At 39.1% G+C, this 22996-nt stretch overlaps 2 protein-coding genes across 5 annotated transcripts in view; one reads left to right on the top strand and one right to left on the bottom strand.

Moving 5' to 3' along the window:
- Window positions 1-22996, top strand: part of PRKG1 (protein kinase cGMP-dependent 1) — a 1428274-nt gene that overhangs the window by 797390 nt on the left and 607888 nt on the right. The window lies entirely within an intron of this gene.
- CSTF2T (cleavage stimulation factor subunit 2 tau variant) lies at window positions 12749-15157 on the bottom strand. The gene has a single exon (XM_006072349.4). It carries the CDS (start codon window positions 15064-15066, stop codon window positions 13168-13170), a length of 1899 nt encoding a protein of 632 aa, XP_006072411.3. The 5' UTR covers window positions 15067-15157; the 3' UTR covers window positions 12749-13167.

Below are 22996 nucleotides of genomic sequence, written 5' to 3'. Positions count from 1 at the left end.
CCTCATTGGGCTTCTCAAGTGGTGCGAGTGGTAAAGGACCACCTGCCAGTGCAGGAGATATAAAGAGATGCAGGTTCGATCCCTAGGCTGGGAAGATCCCCTGGAGGAGGGCATGGTAACTCACTCCAGTATTCTTGCTTGGAGAATCCAATTTAAGTTTTCAGTACCCACATGTAGCTAGTGGCTGCCATATTGCAAGCATGAGTGAAGTCGCTCAGTCGTGTCCAACTCTTTGCGACCCCATGGACTGTAGCCTACCAGACTTCTCCATCCATTGGATTTTCCAGGCAAGGGTACTGGAGTGGGTTGCCATTTCCTTCTCCAGGAGATCTTCCCTACCCAGGGATTGAACCCAGGCCTCCTGCATTGTAGGCAGATGCTTTACCATCTGAACCACCAATACAGAATATTAGATTTAATGATATGGTAACAAGTCTGGGGAAGGAAATGGCAACCCACTCCAGTACTCTTGCCTGGAAAATCCCATGGACAGAGAAGCTTGGTAGACTACAGTCCATGGGATCGCAAAGAGTCGGACATGACTGAGTGACTTCACTTTCAACAAGTTAATAAACTGGAAATTTACCCATTTTGCTGTTACTTTTTTGAGTAAAATTTTGAGAAGAAATGGGCTTCCCTTTTGGCTCAGCTGGTAAAGAATCTGCCTGCAATGCGGGAGACCTGGGTTCAATCCCTGGGTTGGGAAGATCCCCTGGAGAAGGGAAAGGCTACCCACTCCAGTATTCTGGCCTAGAGAATTCCATGGACTATACAGTCCATGGGGTCACAAAGAGTCGGACACAACTGAGTGACTTTCGCTTTCGCTTGAGAAGAAATATGGTAGTCATAAGGAAATGCATTTCAAAACATGATGAATACTTTGACATATGTTTGCTTATTGAAACCAAAAGTGTTTGCTAAATTAATGCCAAGTGAATGTTAAAGAAGATACTCATTAGGAGGTCAAAAAAAAATCTGTAACTTTGAACTTCAGTGTAATTCAGTATTGTTGTAGTTTCCAATTTTTGGTAAAATAAGCATATGTATAGAATTTGTGTAAGTTAATACTCTTTTGTTTAAAGCTAGTTGCATTTGGTAAAAGTTTTTTCCAGTACATGTAATTCTGTAGGGTCATTTTCTTAAGTCAGTCTGAGGAATACTAGATATGTATAAAGCACAGGATACTAAATGAGGATTAATGAAATCATCATATCTTGGTGCATGTATGCTGCAAGGTAAATACAGCATAATGTGTACCATTTAAATATAGCATAGTGTGTATCATTTTTGAAAGCTTGAAGGAAAGGGCAAAGTTTTACATGAATACTTCATTTGTAAAACATTTAAGATATGTGTACTCTAAATATAATACCATAACAAACAGTGTAAATGTTTTCTCAAACTTTTTTATTGCATTGTTAAAGTTTGCTTTCGATAAGGAGAAACAGAGTTTCTAAACTCTATCCCCTATTGTACTGAATAAAACTATAGGAAACAGAAATATATAAGCCATAAAAGCTCACACTAGATAAAACTGTGATTCCATTTCTATTGGTTTGTCTAAAACAAGATTTCAGGAGCTTGAAACCTCTTGGGTCAAACTGTCAGCTGTTAGAGGGTTTTTCAACATAAGATTCCCTTCACCATTGTAAAGTTGGATTAGATTTCTTCTTGTACAAAATACAGCTTTACTATATAAGGGAATATAAGGAAAGTGGTAAAGAGAGAGGTGATATTTTCCTTTTCCTGCCCTGATCTTACAATCTTTTCATCCAAAACATAGAACAGATCACTGTGGTTTAAAATACCTCCTTTTCTGGCAATAGACTTTTCTTGTGGGTTCTTTCTTTTCTCTCCTGATATGGATGGGGGTCCTCATAGCTGAGCTAATTCTTCCCATTCTCTATTCCTCTCTCTCTCTCTCTCTCTCTCTCTCTCTCTCTCTCTCTCTCTCTCTATTTTCCAGGGTGTACAGAGCAATAAACAGAGATTGCTCATGTTTTCATGTTGCCTTTATGGTTCTGTGTCCCAAGTTTTATTTGTTTGGGGATAATGAAAAGGCAGAGGAACCAGAGATGCGCTGCATCATGGAAAAAGCAAGAGAGTTCCAAAAAAACATATATTTCTGCTTTATTGACTATGCTAAAGCCTTTGACTGTGTGGATCACAGTAAACTGTGGAAAAATCTGAAAGAGATGGGAATACCAGACCACCTGACCTGCCTCTTGAGAAATCTGTATGCAGGTCAGGAAGCAACAGTTAGAACTGGACATGGAACAACAGACTGGTTCCAAATAGGAAAAGGAGTTCGTCAAGGCTGTATATTGTCACCCTGATTATTTAACTTATATGCAGAGTACATCATGAGAAACACTAGACTGGAAGAAACACAAACTGGAATCAAGATTGCCGGGAGAAATATCAATAACCTCATATATGCAGATGACACCACCCTTATGGCAGAAAGTGAAGAGGAACTAAAAAGCCTCTTAATGAAAGTGAAAGTGGAGAGTGAAAAAGTTGGCTTAAAGCTCAACATTCAGAAAACGAAGACCATGGCATCTGGTCCCATCACTTCATGGGAAATAGATGGGGAAACAGTGGAAACAGTGTCAGACTTTATTTTTCTGGGCTCCAAAATCACTGCAGATGGTGACTGCAGCCATGAAATTAAAAAGACACTTTCTCCTTGGAAGGAAAGTTATGACCAACCTAGATAGCATGTTCAAAAGCAGAGACATTACTTTGCCAACAAAGGTCTGTCTAGTCAAGGCTATGGTTTTTCCTGTGGTCACGTATGGATGTGAGAGTTGGACTGTGAAGAAAGCTGAGCACTGAAGAATTGATGCTTTTGAACTGTCGTGTTGGAGAAGACTCTTGAGAGTCCCTTGGACTGCAAGGAGATCCAACCAGTCCATTCTAAAGGAGATCAGTTCTGCATGTTCACTGGAAAGACTGATGCTAAAGCTGAAACTCCAATACTTTGGCCACCTCATGCGAAGAGTTGACTCATTAGAAAAGACTCTGATGCTGGGAGGGATTGGGGACAGGAGAGGAAGGGGACGACAGAGGATGAGATGGCTGGATGGCATCACTGACTTGATGGACATGAGTCTGAGTGAACTCCGGGAGTTGGTGATGGACAGGGAGGCCTGGCGTGCTGCGATTCATGGGGTCGCAAAGAGTCGGACACGACTGAGCGACTGAACTGAATGCCAATGTCTAGTACATACCAAGAAGAGGCATGGCACAAATTGTGCTACCAGACAATTTTCTCAACCACACTAGAAAGTAGGTAACTCAGTAGACAGAAAGTGAGAAAAAGAAATGGGTCACATAGATAGTATTGCTGGAACCAGTATTTAAACACAGGAAGAGACCATGCTATCTAATATTGCATTGCCTTCCTGGAAGAGTGCCCTCTGTTCTTTCAAAGTCAACTAATATCTTCAAGTTGGAGGTGAAGATGTTTCCCTCAGCCCTCTTAGTGTCCCTTACTGAGTCTGAGGGCTTCCCAGGTGGCGCCAGTGGTAAAGAACCCACTTGCCAATGCAAGATGCCAATGCAAAAGATGCATGTTGGATCTTTGGGTCAGGAAGATCCCCTGGAGGAGGGTTTAGCAACCCACTCCAGTATTCTTGCCTGGAGAATCCTGTGGACAGAGGAGCCTGGTGGGCTACAGTCTGTAGAGTCAGAAAGAGTTGGACAAGACCAAAGTGACTTAGCATGTACGCCAGCTAGGTCTGAAAATTAAACTGACAAAGATTAACAGGAGAAAAACATGACTGTAATTATTTAATATACATTTTACATGACACAAGAGTCTTTGTAAGGAAATGAAAACCCAAATAAAGAAACCTGAGTATTTTCATGCTTGTTTTGGTGGAGATTGGACAGTAGAAGTATGTAGGTCAGAAGAGCATAAGTCAAGTGCGAACTGGGGGAACTTATTAGCAAGGCCTGTCTGTTGATCTCAGCATCCCTTTGTCTTTAGAAATAAGGATGTCCCTTTTCTTAGGATATAGGGAGGCATCTCTCATAGGAGAATTTTTTGACCTGTTTCTGGGGAGAAGGGAGATGTCAGGATGACCTTCTTACTTCTGCCATTTTTTTTTTCATTCAACTTCAGTTTAACATATTCAGTATGCCAAGGTGACATATTTGGGGCTCATGTGTCCTCAACCCCACCAAGAGATATAAGCCATGATAATCATTACCTACATTTTCCAAAATGGTATAAGAATATAACTGAAAACCATCACTTCTACCACTGCAACTTGACTCCCGCTATTTCAGGTCAGTTCTTCAATCATGAAAGAATTATTTTTCCCCCCTGTTTTAGAGATAGTCCTTGCATTAAACAGAAATGCTAAAATCATAAAACATTTTATTTTATTTATACATTTTATTTATAGTGAATAGATTACCTGGAACAGGCATTTCTCCAGAGATCTACAAATAGCTAACAGGCAGATGAAAAGATGTTGATCGTTAGCCATCAAGGAAATGCATATCAAAACTATAAGGAGATTTCCCTTCATACATGTTTGAGAAAAAAGTGTTAGGTATTCAGCCACATCTAACTCTTTGGGAACTCATGGACTGTAGCCTTTCAGGCTCCTCTGTCCATGGAATTCTCCAGGCAAGAATTCTAGAATGGGTAGCTGTTCCCTTCTCCAGGGGATTTTTCCAGGGATAGAACTCAAGCCTCCTGCACTGCAGGAAGATTTTTTTTTTTACCATCTGAGCCACCAGGGAAGCCTGTGGTTATAATAAAAATAAATTAACAAGGGCTGACAAAGATGTATAGAAATGCTATACAAATGGAATGCTCATTTGTTGCTGGTGGGGATATAAAGCAGTATAACCACTTTGGAAAACAGTCTGACAGTTCGTATAAGCTTTAACATAAGACTTATCATATGATGGAGTGATTCTACCCCTAGGTATATACCCAAGGGAAATTAAGCAAATAGGCACACAATAATTTGCAAATAAATGTTCATAGCAGGACTACTTTTTTTAAAGATAGAAAGCAGATCAGTGGCTGCCTAGGGCTGAGTAGGGAGATGAGTGAGGATTAGAAGTGAGGCTAGTGAGTTCAAGTTTTCTTTTTGGGGTGATGAACATGTTCTAAATTTAAGTTGCACAACTCTATGCATATACCAAAAAAATATTTCATGAAATGCTTTAAATGAGTAAAGTTTATGGCATGTAAACTGTATATTATTAACATTTTTTAAAAAGAGATGACTGGAAGAATAAATCTCAGTACTGTTTAAATTTGATATTGACCAGACCTATCCAGCAGATATTTATATATATTTCTTATAAATGATCTATTGTTATTCCATATAAATGTTTTCATTCTAGCTTTGTATTTTATTTCTCTCTATTCTACCAAAGCCCCAGTTTAGTACTTGGAAGAATAAGGACAAAAGATTGATTTGATAAATCTTTCATTATTGCCTAAAAATCACCTTTTCTAGACTGATAAACTTCCTTAATTAGTGGAAATGATGCTTGATGTTCCCTTCACATTCGATCCCTGGTATGAAAACTATTCTGTCCTCTGACTGTCTCCTTCTTAATGCCAAAGGATGTGACAGGGAGAGCTGGACAAACTTAGAGACTTGAGAGCTGGACAGACTTAGATTCAATGGTGCTTCAACCTCCTACAGGCTGTGTGACTCAGGGCAAACTAGATCACTTCTTTAAGTGTATTTCTCCCTACTGCCTCCAGAATTTAGTCAGCTTAGAGATGATGTATGTCAAGTGCTTGGCATTAGTTAGCTCCTTAATAGAAGTTTTTAATTTATTAACCATGACTCTGTCTTCCAAAAGAGGGCATAGAACTTATAACTGCCATCTGTGTTAGTTCTGGAACATTTGAGAGGCTCTTGCTACTATCTTCCTTCCTCAAAAACAGATCTCTCTCCTACCCCCAGTCTTGTGGCTGATGCCTGAAATTCCATTACTATAGGTTCCTTTCATCACTTCAAAGTATTTGATCACTGTGTAAATAAAAAAAGGGATATTAGAGTAAAAATATTTTAAACAATTATATTCCATGTCTATATCAATGTAAGTGAATTTTTCTTCCTTTTCTTATTAAAACAAACAAAAAAAACCTTTAGTTGTATGGCAGGTAAGACCCAAAAGACTCACAGAGTAACTGAAGAGGAGCTGGAAAGGGCACTGCTTGCTTTGGGTAGCAGCCTCCCAGTTGCATGTAGAGTAGGTCTGTGTTTCTGGTGGGACTTAGAGGGAAAAAAAAAAAACTACCCACTGTTGAAACATTTTTCAGTCCTGGTAATTTGCTAAATTCACCACAGTGATCAGAGGAGATGAGTTTCACAATCCTGCCTTGGCTGGCCCTGGCTGGGTCAGTGGCCAACTCATCCATCTTCCTCCTCTTTATGAATCATCCTGGGTAAAAAGGACAATGGACAGGAGATGCAGAAAAGCCTCTTTTCTCCCTAGGATAATCCAGCTCTAATTCCTCAGGAAGGGCAGCTTTGGGCCATTTTAAATCAAGAATATTTTTGTTCAAGGCCCCTGGTTTGCCTAGTTTGCACCTCCCAGCAAAAGCACTTACTAGGGGGTAATTGCTAAACCTGTTTATCCCACCAACCAAAGAGTCTATAAATTATCTCCTAAAACATTCTAATTAAGCAAAATTTTTTTCCCTCTAGGAAAACAAAGCCCCAGATTACTAGAATACAAGTTGTCTGAACACATGTGAAAAGGAGAGATAAATTCACTGTTCCAAGGTCATCTTCACAGCCTCACAATGATGCTTTGATGTCACTTCTTGAAAGGCCTTGATTGGAATTTAAGTTGTTTGTTAGAAGTGTTTTGAGCTCAGTTACTTGAATACAATTTAAACTTTTCTTTAGGGAAAAAAGCACTTTGCTTAATTTACAAAAGTTGATTTGCTTAATTTGTACTCTTAATCATGAAGGGAAAGGCTACCCACTCTAGTATTCTGGCTTGGAGAATTCCAGGGACTGTATAGTCCATGGGGTCTCAAAGACACCTAGTGACTTTCACTTTCACTTTCAGTCATGATCGAGTTCAAAGACAGAATTTAAAGGCACAAATCACAGCATATGGTTTTCATGCCATTTTCAATAAAACTACTGAAAATAAATCAACAAAAGCTGGGCAGTTACTTTTAGCTGCTTTGGTGATAATGGTCCTTTTGTTTTGGTACACAGGAATATATAGATGAAGTTTGAAAAATATTTAGCAGCAGAATTCTGTTGGCAGTTCATTCTCACTGAAACATAAGCATGTTGATTTTATGGTTTCAAGATTTCTTCTGTTTACAGTAGACAAGATATAAAGGCAACCTGAGTGTCCATGGATAGATGAATGGATAAAGATGTGGCATATGTATATATACATACAATGGAATATATTACTCAGCCATAATGAAAGAATGAAATCTTACCATTTGTGACAACATGGTTGGATATAGAGGGTATTATGCTAAATGAAATAAATCAAAGACAAATATAATTTTGCTTATATGTAGTATCTAAAAATAACAAATTAAATATTTCCATCAAATCTAATAGCTATGTTTTAAAGCAGAGTAAAAGCAGGAGTTGTAAACTCAAAGCATTACAAGGAATGGCAAGTAATTGTATGAATAACCTAGCATAAGATCCAGGGATTCAGGGAAAGGTGGGCTTGTGGACAAATAGGAACATATATGTAAATGCACTCAAATTCAAAATTTTTGAGAACCTTGACTGGTCAGACAAAATATATCTGCAGGCTCAACTGACCTACAAGACACAGATTTGGGGTCCCTAGTCCAAAGACATTTAGTTTCTACAGGACAAAACTTGGACAAAATTAATGGTGGTGAGATGCGGGGAGATAAGTGATTCTAGAGATTTTAATACTGTAATTTCTCTGTTTCTTAAAATAGATGAGGATTTTTTTCTCTGATTGATGTCTGATATGTGTACAGTAATGAAATAATTTTGACTATAGGTTTACCTAAAGATAGCAAATATATTCTATTAATAGGTGATGATTGTTTTTACCCTCTTAGAGCGAGGTTTGTGGTTTTTTAGTCCTTCTTATTTCTATTGCTATATTATTTTACATGTACATTTGAGATGCAGAATACGACTTTATGAAGGTTGGTGCACCAAGCAAGCCCCATGCAGGTCCCTGCGGGCATGTGTGCATGCTCACTCAGTTGTGTCTGGCTCTTGAGACCTCATGGACTGTACACCCCAGGCTCCTCTGTCCACTTGATTTTCCCAGCAAGAATATGAGTGGGTTGTCATTTCCTTTTCTGGGGGATCTTCTCAACCCAGGGACGGAACCTGCATTTCCTGCATTGGCAGGCAAATTCTTTACCTCTTAGCCACCTAGGGAGCCCATATTGGTCCTTCCATCACATTAATTTAAATATAACATTTTTAATATGGCTCATGTTTTGAGTATTATTAAGGTGAACCTTTAAGATAAACTGGGAAGTGAGATATTGTTGTTATCTTTTTCTGTGGAATGGTCAGGGATAAATACATAAGTAAATTCCTAAATAGGTACAAATTCCTTCAAATCCATTTGAGGTAGGAAAGAAATCAAAGGCTGGCAGGTACACTGAAGTGGCCTACAGATTTTTTGCAATAGAATTATTAAATATTAGTAACATAGTAAAACCAAATTTTGATTAAAATAGCTAATTAAATAAAATAACTTGTGGGAAACTGATGGTTTTATTACTTGATGCCCAAGAAATTAACTAGTCTACTTTTTTGAAAGACAACAAATAAGTAATCAAGCAGATAAGATTTTTTAAATGACCAGACTTTGTGACACGTATGAGATGGATTTCAGATGTCTGCAGATTTATACATATTGAATCATACAAAATCGATTATGGATTAAAATGTTATATATTTTATTCTAACTCTTGATAGTTACCTACCTTTGGGAGCTAAATCAACTCCTCATTATAAAGAGTTGTCATTAACCAGAACATCTAGGTTCTTTTTCAAGGTACATACTTTGGCATTTTTACGTACAGCAAATAAGCACTGGGTTTGTTATTTTTGACAATGCTACCCCAAATCACTTTGTTACATGTCCCTTACTGGCATAAGCTCTATACTGTGGTACAAAAATATCAAGAAGAAATATGTCTGTTAACATCTCATGAGAAAGGTCATTTGTAATATGAATTATCTGTGAAACTGAACTTCCAACTGGGGGAGTACAACTTTTAAGGTGCATAGAAGCAAATGAAAATATTAAAAAATCTGTTTCAGTTAAGATCTGAAGTATACATATATATGAAATATATTAGCATACTAGATATCAATATCCTATAATAGTAATACTATCAATAGTACTAACATTAGTTATATTAGCTTAAATATAGTCACTTCCTTAAAATGAATTAGGTTTTTACTATATTTTCAACAAAAGATTGAGAAAAGCAAGCTCCAATCAGAAATCGATCTGGTGATTACCTGGCAGTGTAAAGCACCAAGAGGCTGTCAGTTTCTTTTGTGAGAAGATTGTGAGATGTAACTGATAATTCAGTTTCTCTGCCACAGTAGGTTGTTGCACATAATATCCTTAGACCTCATCAGGCCTAAGAGAATGGCCTGACACACCATAGGAAATAAGGTTCTGTGTGCTTAGCTAATGTCCCAGCACTGCATGGAAAAGCAAACAGCTTTGCAAGCTGTGATTGTATTACGGATTTTTTTTTTTTAAAGAAAAGCTTTCTACTTTTAGAATTCTGAGAATTAGAGTTGAAAAGTCATACATATCTCACTTGGATTAGCCTACCTTTACCTGAGATTCAGGTATCTTGTTTGTATCTTATCAAATGGTCCCAAACAAGAAGTCTTGGGATATCAGCAAACATTAAAACATACTGTGATATTAATCAATAATATGAAAGGACAATGAGCAGGCACCGATTAAGGCTGATCATTTATTTCCCAAAAACATGCCCAGTCCAAACGGAATAAGCCATAAAGTGGGATTTCCAAACCTGTGTTCCACCCCACTACCTCTACTATTGTTATGAGTGTATTTGTGATTTTATTTGCAGTCTGCCCATACATAGGAAGACTTCCCTGGTGGCTCAGATGGTAAAGCATCTGCCTACAATGCGGGAGACCCACGTTCGATCCCTGGGTTGGGAAGATCCTCTGGGGAAGGAAATGGCAACCCAATCCAGTACTCTTGCCTGGAAAATCCCATGGACAGAGAAGTGTGGTAGGCTACAGTCCATGGGGTTGCAAAGAGTCCGACACGACTGAGCGAATTCACTTTCACTTTCATACATAGGAAAATGCAGGATGCCAGGGTTAAAACACGATTCTGAGTGTAGTAGATTTATATTCTCATTCTCCATCAGTACTGGGTCCAACCATGAGTGAATTGGAAACGAAGAGAAAAATCTATTCTATTCAGCTTAGCAGAGTAAAGGTGATTGCTTGTATTATCTATTTCTAATTTATTTTCTAATGCAAATAGTTATTAGAGCTCATTTGCTCTGTGTTGAATTTAAATTATTTGTGGGGAAATTTATGTGTTAATAGGATTTTTTTCCACTAAAATTGATAACATTTTTGTCCTCCTCATGTGCAATTTTTGCTATATATAGTGAATATAGAAATGAGTAAAACAGTCCATGTTTAGAGTTCCCTATCGACTAAAAGTGGGAGTAGGGAGTAGAGGGTAAAAGTAAAATATACTGAAAGTCACTCAGTCGTGTCCGACTCTGCGACCCCATGGACTGGGGCCTGCCAGGCTCCTCTGTCCATGGAATTCTCCAGGTAAGAATATTGGCATGGGTAGCTGTTCCCTTCTCCAGGGGATCTTCCCAACCCAGGGGCTGAAGTTGGGTTTCCCTCATTGCAGGTGGATTCTTTACCATCTGAGCCACCAGGGAAAGGAAAAGTGAAGTAGCTCAGTTGTGTCCGACTCTTTGCGACCCATGGACTATAGCCTACCAGGATCCTCTGTCCATGGGATTTTCCAGGCAAGGGTACTGGAGCGGGGTGTCATTATTGCATGACAGTTTAACAAGTGCTGTCAGTAATGAAGTCACAGTACCTATAAGGCATTACTGGGATACAGAGTTCTCTGTGGAGAATAAAAATAACAGGAAGCCTAATGTCTCAATATCCAGGATGGTGCTACTGATACCTACCACAGAAAAAACATGGTTGGATATATAATACACAAGTATTTGTGTAATAATCAGTTAAAAAATTATATCCATTCCTGTAATTTCTTTAGATTTGCCTTTTTGCAAAGGAAAAGAAAAAGTATTAAGGCCCCATGGAACTCTGAATAGATTAACTTTTGTTAAAAAAAACATCAGATACTAAACTCAGCCTAAATTTTACTTTTCAGTCTGCATTAAACAATGCACGTTTTACTACAAAAAAGAACATTAAAATTTAATGGTTTTCAGTTAAAAGTCTTTTAGTGGAAGCTTTGGGATACAGCAACTACAATTTTGAAGTAACCTAGCCAACTCTGAGTTCATATTAACAAGAACTACTACAGATGTCAAGGAGTGTTTCATCCCCTCCAGTAAGGCAACACATATAGAAAGCATGGGGAAATGAGCAGTATGAACAATAAAACTGTAAAATAGGTAGCAGGAAATCGTAGAGAGCAAAACTTTAAGAATCAGGTATCCATTTAAGGTATAAAAACCTTGCAAAGGGAAAATATTTCTAGGCTTACTTTGTATTATTATTATTATTATTTCCCTCTGTATTGGCTTTTCTTCTTCCAAGATCAACTGGTTACTTTGGTGTTTCTGGGTGTTATCTGGGTTATTTCTGTTAATTACTACTTATTCTATCATACAAATGTTTGTCTCCACATCCTAAAGGCTTAAAGATAAATCAGGCAGTAGCTCTAAAGGTACCTGGTAAGCCCCACCTCCCTCCTACTGATTTTTAAATGTCTCATGGGTAGGTATATTAGAATTAAATGGCTTTATTTATTGCTTGTAAAAGGAAAGTAATAACCAATTGAGCATATTTCAGGCTACAAGAATACCTTTAAACCTGGGTGTCAATTATTCCGATAAAATGGTGACAGATAAGCAAATTTTGAAATAAGAACTAAAAGGCATTTTAAATGTTTAAATGTTCCTGAGACTAAAATTTTTAATTCCTGATTTTGGTTGACCAGATGGATACCAGCTGTGTAATGGAAGTGAGTTTCTAGGAAACTTGAGAGCTTTACTGCATGAAGCCTTCCACTATTTAAGAAAATAATTGATTATTTAAGACAAGTCCAATGCTGTGTATAATTCATCCAGATCAACTAGACCCCTACACAATGATTTTGGGGAAGAATATGAGAGAATTATTTAGATTCAATTAATTCAAGACTATTGACAAATAGGACATTACTGAGATACAGTCTCATCAGAGCAGATTTAAGTAACTTAGTTGACCCTAGAACTGTCCTAGCAAAATCATGCTCAAGGCCAGGCCAAAATATTGCTGGAAGGGTGGGATAAGTAAAACATCACACCAATAAGGTGTGTCCTTAGCTTCAGGAAAAAAAAAAAAGAGACAAATAACACAAGTTGAGAATTATTTGGTTAGCTCTAACATACTGAAGTAATTCCAAAATTTACAGTAAGACAATGCTTAAACCAATACAGCATTCTATTGCCCCTGAAATAGGATTTTGTATCTTAAATGGCTTACCAAAAAAATACATCTTGTAATTCTGAGGTAAACATCTTTATTTTTTACGCAACCAAACATGTTAAACTATCTTAGTATATTACCATTTGAACAGGTCATCTTTTAGTCTTTATGCAGTTTTCACATTGTTTTACTCAGTATTTTTAAAATGGACTTAACACCTTGTACACATTTAACAATACTGTATAACCTTTGTAATCTTATTTGGTATATAATCATGTTCAGTTATTTTTGTATATTTACAGGGAATTAAAGTAAACAGACCCACTCCCCCCTCCCCCTACCCCACAATTAAAAGTAAAGGAAAAGACAACAAGAAATGAGATTAGGTTCTAATCATTCAAGTGTGGGGTTTCAGAAGTCAGCTTTTGGCACCTACCCATCCTCTATGCTACAGAAAACCTTTGTAAGACTACCACCAAATATTTTCTAAAACCTTTCAAGAAGTTCCAGTAGATTTCTGGATTTGTTCCTTTAAAATCAAGATACTCTGCCTTTGCTCAGGAGGCAGCATGGCAATCTGATCTGCAGTCAGCTGAAGAACCTGCATGATCAAAGCTGCCTTTTCTTGATCCTGGGGGGTTACTTGGCTCTGCCCAGGACTAAAACTGCTAGGCTGGCCTCCACCTTGCTTGCCAGCTCCTTGCATGCCCGCCCCCTGCATGCCAGCTCCTTGCATGCCCGCCCCCTGCATGCCACCTCCTTGCATGCCCGCCCCCTGCATGCCACCTCCTTGCATGCCCGCCCCCTGCATGCCACCTCCTTGCATGCCCGCCCCCTGCATGCCACCTCCTTGCATGCCCGCCCCCTGCATGCCACCTCCTTGCATACCTGCCCCCTGCATGCCAGGTCCAGGGTTTCCCACCCCTGAAATGCTGGGAACCTGTCTGGGTCCCTGAGGACCACCTGCCCCCATATTAATAGGACCAGGACCCTGAATTCCCCCAGTCATAGGGCCTCTCGAACTGGGGCCAGGGCCCCTCATCTCCATTCCTCTTGCATCCATGCCTCTCGCTTCCATTCCTCTGGTTTCCATTGCACAGGTCTCCATTCCTCTTCTCTCCATCACTCGTGTCTCCAAGACCTCTGTTTCCATGGCTCGAGTCTCCATCCCTCGAGAGTCTCTGCTGCCTCTGCCATCCATAGGTAGCCCCCTTTGGTCTATCATAGGTCCTCTGGGCTCACTCATGAGCATTCTAGGATCTGCTAAGGGCCCTCCCCTCATCTCATGTGAGGAAGGGCCCCGGCTGTCATGCCCAGCGGCATGGTGCATTGGAGGACCCTGATGTGGTGGGCCAAGATAGCCTCTGGGCTCCACTTCTCCGGTGACTGAAAGCAAAGTCCCTCCACGTGGGTCATTTGGAGCATCCCCTAACAGTCCTCGAGGAGGCAGGCCACCAGCAGTCATAGGCCCACGAGGCATAGGAGCTCTGGGATCAGATATCTGCACCTGCCCCCGCTCTAAGGGCACGGGACCAACCCCTGGCATTCCAACTTGGGGCTGCATTGTTCCGCCAGGAGTTAAGGAGCCAGGGCCAGGAACTGCGGCTGGCATTGGGCCTTGGGGTGGAATTCCACCTTGGATAGGGGTCTGCATCAGAGGAGGGATGTCTTTCACAGGTCTTCTGGCCAAATGTTGAGGCTGAGGGGCCGGGGGGTTCTGCTGGTTCAGCAGAACGTTAGGTCCAGGACAGAGCCCAGGGCCAGGGCCAGAAACGGATTGAGATTTCCCTGGGATGAGTGGTGTGACATGAATTTTGCGATGCAAAATTTTCAGAGCAATCTCTGGATCCATGATTCTCATCACTACTTGTGCCTGCAACAGCGCGTAAGCCAGCTGTGGGTTTTGAAGTAACATATTTCGAGCTTCCTGGTGGCTGTTTTGGACACAGAGTTTCATCTGCTTCATCAGCTCAAACATTTGCTCCGGGGGAAGACTAGCGACTGCTCTGGTAATCGACTCAGGAGCATCTTCTGGATCGATAGGGTCCCCGTAGGGTGAGTCAATGATAGGCGCTGCAGGCCCTAGGCTCTTTAGCTCCTCCTTGTTCTTTTCACTGGCTGCATTGTCCACCCGAAGCGCTCTCCCGCTGAACTCCCGCCCATTAAGGTTCCGCATGGCACTAAGTGCGGTCTCCTGGTCTTGGTACTCGCAGAAGCCATAACCCTTAGGTTTGCCCGTCTCTCTATCGTATACCAGCCGGAAACTCACAACAGAACCAACCTCCGAGAAAATGTCCTTTAACTGCTCCTCAGTCGCCTCATACGGAATGTTCCCCACGAACACGGAACGCAGTGACCGATCCATTGCCGGGTCTCTCACCGCCAAACTCGACATGATTCCGGTCGCCACACAGCGGAGAGCGGCTTCTTCGAGTCGTCCTCTTCCAACCCACACTTCCGCCGAGCAGCGGAAACAACTTTCAAGTTCCGGGTAGAAACCTCTCTACTCTGTTTGAATCGTTCCGCTAATCCGCAACATCTGCGCCTCTATGTTTTCCTAACTAAACTAATGTTTTCTGTCCTTGGTCCTTCCTGAGGCGCATGATTCATTTTTCACCTCTTATTCTGCAAACTTTTCTACGGCGCTCCACCACCCTCTCCGGGAAAAGCTTGGTGTGGATCGACCACAGTAAAGATGGCCGCGTCAACTTCACCATGGTAACGCGGAGAGGCCGCTTTCTACGATGTCAAGGGCGGTTTTGCTTCCGTTTGACCGGCGGGAAACCGCTAACGGAAAGCGATTGAGGCGGCGTTGTCTGTGTTCTGGTAGAAGTATTTCCGTGTATCAGTTTCTCCTTAGTAGACTACCTTTAAGCTATATTTAAAATCACAGTGCAGGCAATGAGGGGGAAATGTAGTTATTTCAAAGCAGACTTGGAGTTTTCTCATTAAAATTAAAAAGTAATAGCTTGTTTTAAAAACGCATTTTTGGACAATAACTCCTCAGAAATACAAGCTGAATGCGTGTGCTAGCTCCATCCCCGCCCCCATCCTGTTGCTTCAGTCAATCCCTGAAGAGAGGTGTCTGGTCCTTACACGTTTATTTTTGTGCGCGCACTCAGCAGTCGATCTTTTCAAAATAATATTTTTTCTTAGTTATATTAACCAATATTAATAATTTATTGAATTTTATGGCTACAGCGGATTAGTTAAATGCATTTAACCATTCTTTAGGCATTTAGGTTGCTTCTGATTGTTTTTAACTGATGCAATGATTTCGCCACCTCTGTTATGAAGGAGGAAACTACTTTCTCTTCTGTTGCTAGTTTTGCTGGGAGAAGTTAAAACATGTGGAACGTGGGTCTGTCTCTATTTAACAAGCAATTAGAATTGAAGCTTGGTGATTTGCTAAGTAGCTGGTAACCTGCAAAGCCTGACTTCTTACCCAGGTTAGTCCCTCATAGCTCCAGAGCATCTGCCATGTATAGCCGCTGCTGCTGCTGCTGCTAAGTCGCTTCAGTTGTGTCCCACTCTGTGCGACCCCATAGACGGCAGCCCACCAGGCTCCCCCGTCCCTGGGATTCTCCAGGCAAGAACACTGGAGTGGCTTGCCATTTCCTTCTCCAATGCATGAAAGTGAAAAGTGAAAGTGAAGTCGCTCAGTCCTGTCTGACCCTCAGCGACCCCATGGACTGTAGCCTTCCAAGCTCCTCCGTCCGTGGAATTTTCCAGGCAAGAGTACTGGAGTGGGGTGCCATTGCCTTCTTCGACTGTGGCCACTAGAGTACTTGAAAAATGGCTACCGTGACTGAGAGATTGAACTTTTAATTTCATGACTCTTATTAAATATAAAAACTGATATTCCTTAGACTTTTGGAAAACTTATTAGTATGTTTAGAGCAACTTGGGTGTGATAATTGACTTTTGCAATGATAAAATATAAATTTAAATCAAAACTATTTTCAGTTAAAGTTTAACATATTGAGATATGCTAGTAAAATAAATGCAATATTTTGAAAACAATATAAAAAGTAAAATACCTCATTAAATTTTTATTTTTTCATATTAAAGTGATATTTTTAATACCTTGGAAAAATATATTTTAACATCACTCATTTTACTTTGTTTAATGTGGTTACTTAGAAAAATAATATTGCATATGTAGATTGCATTGCTATGCTAAGTCACTGAAGTCGTGTCCGACTCTGTGCGACCCCAGAGACAGCAGCCCACCAGGCTCCCCGGTCCCTGGGATTCTCCAGGCAAGAACACTGGAGTGGGTTGCCATTTCCTTCACCAATGCGTGAAAGTGAAAAGTGAAAGTGAAGTCGGTCAGTGGTGTCCGACCCTCAGCGACTCCATGGGCTGCAGCCTAACAGGCTCCTCTGTCCATGGGATTTTCCAAGCAAGAGTACTGGAGTGGGGTGCCATTGCCTTCTCTGGTCGATTGCGTTACATATCTATAAACTGTATTGCTTCAGAGCCTAAGTCTTAACTCAAGCAGAGACTCATTTTATTCTACATATTCCTTTTGAAGGGATTATTGAACTTTAAGTTTCATCAAAAAATTGTGTTACGATAAAGCAATTATCCTTCAATTAAAAAAATTTAAAAAGTGAAAAAATTTTTTATGAACTTTGGATATCAGAGTTCGAGGAGTACATCTGAGATGAGTGTGGGTTTAGGTATAAATCAGACAAAAGCATCCATTTACCTTCAAGTGTCTTAATAGTTATTTGAAACAGGTTTGGACATAGCTTTGTAAAAATATTTAATTTTTTATTTGACTGTGCTGGGTCTTCATTGTGGCGTGTAGGAAGTTGAGATGTAAGGATCTTAGTTTTGGCATGTGGGATCTAGTTCCCAACCAGGGATCAAACCCAGGCACCCTGCCTTGGGAGCTCAGAGCTTTAGCCTCTGGCCCATCAGGGCAGGCCTAGACATATTCATTCAAAATGGGTTAACCACCCCCCCTGATTTTTTTTTTTTTTTTAATTAATCCCATGGACGGAGGAGCCTGGTGGGCTACAGTTCATGGGGTCGCTAGGAGTCGGACACGACTGAGCAACTTCACTTTCACTTTTCACTTTTATGCATTGGAGGAGGAAATGGCAACCCACTCCAGTATTCTTGCCTGGAGAATCCCAGGGACGGAGGCGCCTGGTGGGCTGCCATCTATGGGGTCGCACAGAGTCGGACACGACTGAAGCGACTTAGCAGCAGCAGCAGTGTTAAATATAACATAAATGATGCCACTATAACCTATAATCAATATAAAATTATGAATGAAATGTTGATATTTAAATACAAAGAGATATTTTACCTTTTGTAGCGCTGTCTCTGAAACCCAGTGCTTTAAGCCTAGTATTTTACATGTCAGGTCAGAGTAGATGCATTTCAACAGCTCAGAAGCATATGTGGTTGATGGCTACTATCTTGGAAAGTGCAGTTCTAAGGAATCAAATGCCAGGACATGAGCAAAAAAAAAAAAAGCACATTTATAAAATGCTTCAAGAGTGGGTTGTAATGATGTACAAGAAACAACCATGCATTCGTTCATTAAACTTTTTTGCGTGCAGAGAACAGAAAGAACTCAAAACTTCTGCCCTCACAGACTTCATCATCTAGCAAGGGAGAAAGACCTGAATTGATTATCATAACATCAGGTGGCAGATGCAGTGCCAGAGACGATCACAAGGAAGTAGAGAGATGTGCCATCCTTGGGGGAAGGGGGCTGGAGAACAGGGTCCTAATATCACCATCCATTACAACTAGTTAAGGTCCCTGAAGTTCTCATCATTTGTGAAATGTTCATCGTTTCAGAAGTTCTGCATCATGAAAATAACCTGGTTAAAATGCAACTACCTACTCAGGCAGGGAGAACACGTAAACTCATGCATGCTCATTTACATGCATTACTTTTTAATTTTTATTCATTTTAATTTTTCCTTTTATTTATGTATTTATTTTAAATGAAGCAAAGATGGATATTTTTAATGATAAAAGGTGCAATTCACAAAGAAGATATCATAAACCATTAGACACAATAACAAAGAAGCAAAGATGCATAAAGCAAAAATCAGAAGAAATATAAGAGGAAAGAAAAAATATAATCATAGTATGACATATTAACATTTCTCTGAGAATATTTTATCAAGTGCATAAAAAAGAATATAAGCATCTTGAATGATGTCATTAATAATTTAAATATAACAGATTTATATTTAATTAATGTATATTAATCTTTTACACAAATATATTTAAAATTTTGTATCTTATATGTTGTTATTAGATTTTCGTAGGAAATTTAGAAAAACTGGCACAAAGATAAATGTTACTAAATTTCAAATAGTAGAATTTTTTTTTCGGTGTGTGTGATTCAGTTATACATAAATATATTATTTTTGAAATTATTTCTCATTATAGGTTATTTAAAATATTGACTATAGTGCCCTGTTCTGTACAGTAAACCTTTGTTACTTGTTGCATATCTATTTTTTTAAAATTAGAAATCTAGCATTCTATTCATACTGTCAAACAAGTGGAATTAAAGTATCCCCCCACCCCTGATTCTTTTAATTGAGGTAGAGCAGGAGTAGAGGGGGATTGAGGATGGTATTTCAGAAAACTAAAAACAAGCTTATTTGGTTCATTTGTCTCCTTTTCATATCATGTCTTTACTGAGAAAGCTATGACTTTTTAACATACATTCTGGCAAAGACATTTTAAATATTGATTGCATGTATGGTTGCATGTATAATTGTGTGTATATTAAATGGTCAATCATGTGGGTGATAATAGGCTATTAAAATATGTTGTAAAGTTCATAAAACTTTGTATAGTAATAGTAAGAGAGTTTCCTTACTGCTGCTGCTGGTTAGATCTAAACCAGGGGTCTTCACACTTTGGCATACCTCATATTCACCTAGACTCATGGCTAGTTAAATCAGATTGCTGGGCCTCCCCACCTCCCCTCCTCAGTTCTGATTCAGTATTTCTGGAGTGAGACTGGAGAATTTACATATCTAACAAATTATCAGCTGATATTTTTGCTGCTGGTCCGGGAGCACCACTTAAGGAATCATTGATCTAAACAAAGGAACTTGAAGTATTTGCTATTTTCATTTCTATCAGGCCAAAGTTTAGTATACTCTGTTAAAAGATATGGGCTTTCCTGGTAGCTCAGCTGGTAAATAATCTGCCTGCAATGCAGGAGACCCCAGTTTGATCCCTGGGTTGAGAAGATCCTCTGGAGAAAGGATAGGCTACCCCTTCCAGTATTCATAGGCTTCCTTGGTGGCTTAGATGGTAAAGAATCTGCCTGCAATGTGGGAGACACAGGTTTGATCCCTGGGTCAGGAAGAACCCCTGGAGAAGGAAATGACAACACTCCAGCATTGTTGTTTGGGAAATCCCCGTAGACAAAGGAACTTGAAGGGCTATAGTCCATGGGTTGCAAAGTGACAGTCACAACTTAGCAACTTGATAGCCACAGTAGAGGTAGGACATGCTGACCTGCAGTGAAGATATCCTGAACTCAAAGGATGGGTGAATAGAGTAGCTGAGGAGTTCTGGGGACAAACAAGAAGGGAAAAGCCAGGCTATAAGAATGTGTTGTTTGTCAGCGGCCTTGTGTGTTCTCTTTAGTTCCTGTATTCCAAACTAGAAGAATGTTTTCATATGGCCCCCCCATTCACAGAGTTCCAGTGTGACCCAGCACGTAGCTCAAAGCACAGAACACATAAACTAATATTTATTTTTATACTGGGTAGCCTAGAATTACACAGAATTTTTAGGAACCTGTCTATCTCCTGGTACTAAAGCATACTTTTCATATACCTGCCTTGGAAGAACTTCCATATTACATATTGCTTTCTCTGTTCCCATATGTTTAAACTTTAGATATTTATAGCATGGCATACAATGTGGGGAAAAAAAAAACTTTACATGGCATCTTTCATGTTTATTTATTTATTATTTTAACGTTTATTTTGTAAATTTTATTTTATTTTTAAACTTTACATAATTGTATTAGTTTTGCCAAACATCAAAATGAATCTGCCACAGTTTCATGTTTAGATATCAATTCTTTCAATATATCAAAATACCAGCTACACTCAGAGTGATTTTTAAACATCTGAGTATATGGCCAAATGGGGGCCATTCTTCAAACTAATCATCTTCAGAAACTATAACCTTGAAACTTCCAGTGTTCAAAATTATTTTTAAACTCCTGCCCAGAAATTGTTTCAGGGCTCCATTTGTAAGTCACCCTAGAAAACTGGTGTCTTAACTCAAACACATACCTTGTTTTCAACCAAGCTGAGGTATGCAACTAAATTACCAAGTTTCTGACAAGTCTTGGCAAAAATGATGTTTAACTATTTCCAAATATCAAACCTTATATCAGAATGTAAAGATTCTATTGAGTTTGAGGGTTTTAAAAAGGATTCACTATATGTTAATTATATAAATTATAAAGAGAGGTACTAAAACACTTCTAGCTATGGGAGGCATTTTAAAAATAAATGTGTGTGTCCTTCAAAGAATAGATCAAATATGCTACTCCTCAAAGGTCTCTCTAATCTTCCTCCTCCTTTCTCTACATTGGAAGTTAATTCACTTTTCTTTGAATATAAACTGTTCCTTATTTTTCTGATTATAGTATTCCTTCTATCTTTTAATAGAATTGTACTTTTCCTTCTATAACATCATTTAAGGAAAAAATTAGATTTCCCTTTGTCAATTAACAAAGTCCTATTTAATCTCTTATTACATATTTATTCTAAGCACTAACAATACAGCAGTGAAAAATATGGCCATTCCACTAGAATAGATTCTAGGTATGGTCTCTGGACTGGTAGCATGAACATCATCTGAGAAATGCAAAATTTGGGACCCTACCTCACACCTACTGCATCAGGAACTTGTGTGTGTGTGTGTGTGTGTGTGTGTGTGTGTACAGTTTTAACAAGTTCCCAAGGTGATTCTGTGATGCAGGCTGATAAGAGAATCACGGAGCTAACAGGAGACAATCATAGAAAGATAGATACTTTCTCTTCTTCACCACTGTATCTTCATCACACAGGACAGAATTTAACACAAGTAGATGCATATTGTATATTGCATAAATGGTGGGAAGTAACCTTAGAGTTACATAATCCACAAAGCTTTCATTTTATAAAACAGACATTAAGTAGCATGTATACAATCAGAGTGAGAACCTGCTGTCAAGATGCTTGTCATTTTATTTTAGGTCAGTGATAATTCTTCCAGGTTATTATTTGTTGTAATATATATGTAAATAAAGTGTGTAGGAGTGTGATACAGAGAGTGGATCAGTCTAAATCATCAGGGAAGACTTCCTAATGGAGCCGGGATTTAAGGGATGGGTTATAATCTGGTATGTACAGAAGATAGGGAGAACAATCCAAGAGCCAAGAGTAGCCAAGACATAAAATTGGAACCTGGTGTTTTATGTCCTCAGAAGAAACCAATAGAGTTATTAAGTAGCATGACAGAAGATTGTCTTTGGGGATAGATTACAAAAGGTTTTGAAAATCAGATTCATAAATTTAAACTTGATTCAAGGGTCAGTAGGCTATATTCTTTCTGAAATATGAGCATGGAATAATGACAGCAATTTGAGGCTATCAGTCTTATCTAATCTTTCTCCATGACATCTATGGGACTTGTTCTTTCCTTTTTAGTACTTAAACCAGAGTATGGATTTGATGTCCATATTTCTATCTTGTATTAGAGGTACCACTATTCTTGTGTTATCACTTAAGCATAGAATCCACATATGTTTTATATTCTTCATATTACTTAGTCCAGTGTCTTTTATATTCTAAATACTCAGTAAGTATTTTTAAAATAATTACAAGGTCATCTTATGATAACAATTTAAATGTGTTAACCAAATGATAATTCAGTGCTTTTAGTTGACAAAATAGTTTTCTTTGGGTTCCAACATCTGATCTTGACAACAATCACACGAGGTACATACTACTGTGTCCTAATTTTAAAGATGTAGAAACTTGACTCTTATTTATTAATAAAACTTTACCTTGCAATGGTCTCACTTAAAATACAGATACTAGTCTTAATACCAAACTCTGAGCCTTTAACAGGAAGACCTTCTGATAAATGTTTTATTAAATATCATGTTTTATTTAATCCTTTCAACAGCCCTTCTGAAATAGGCAGTCGCAGTCTAATTTATAGCTAAAGAAACAGAAGCATAGAGAATTTAACGAGTGTGTCCATGTTAACTGGCAGAGTCAGGATTTGCACACATGTCGTTTGATTCAAGAACTCCAGCT

The sequence above is a fragment of the Bubalus bubalis genome, chromosome 23 (genome assembly GCF_019923935.1).
Source record: "Bubalus bubalis isolate 160015118507 breed Murrah chromosome 23, NDDB_SH_1, whole genome shotgun sequence".
NCBI classification, from domain to species: Eukaryota; Metazoa; Chordata; class Mammalia; order Artiodactyla; family Bovidae; genus Bubalus; species Bubalus bubalis.
Note: the sequence above shows the minus strand (reverse complement) of the source record. Positions and strands in the feature narration are given on the sequence as shown.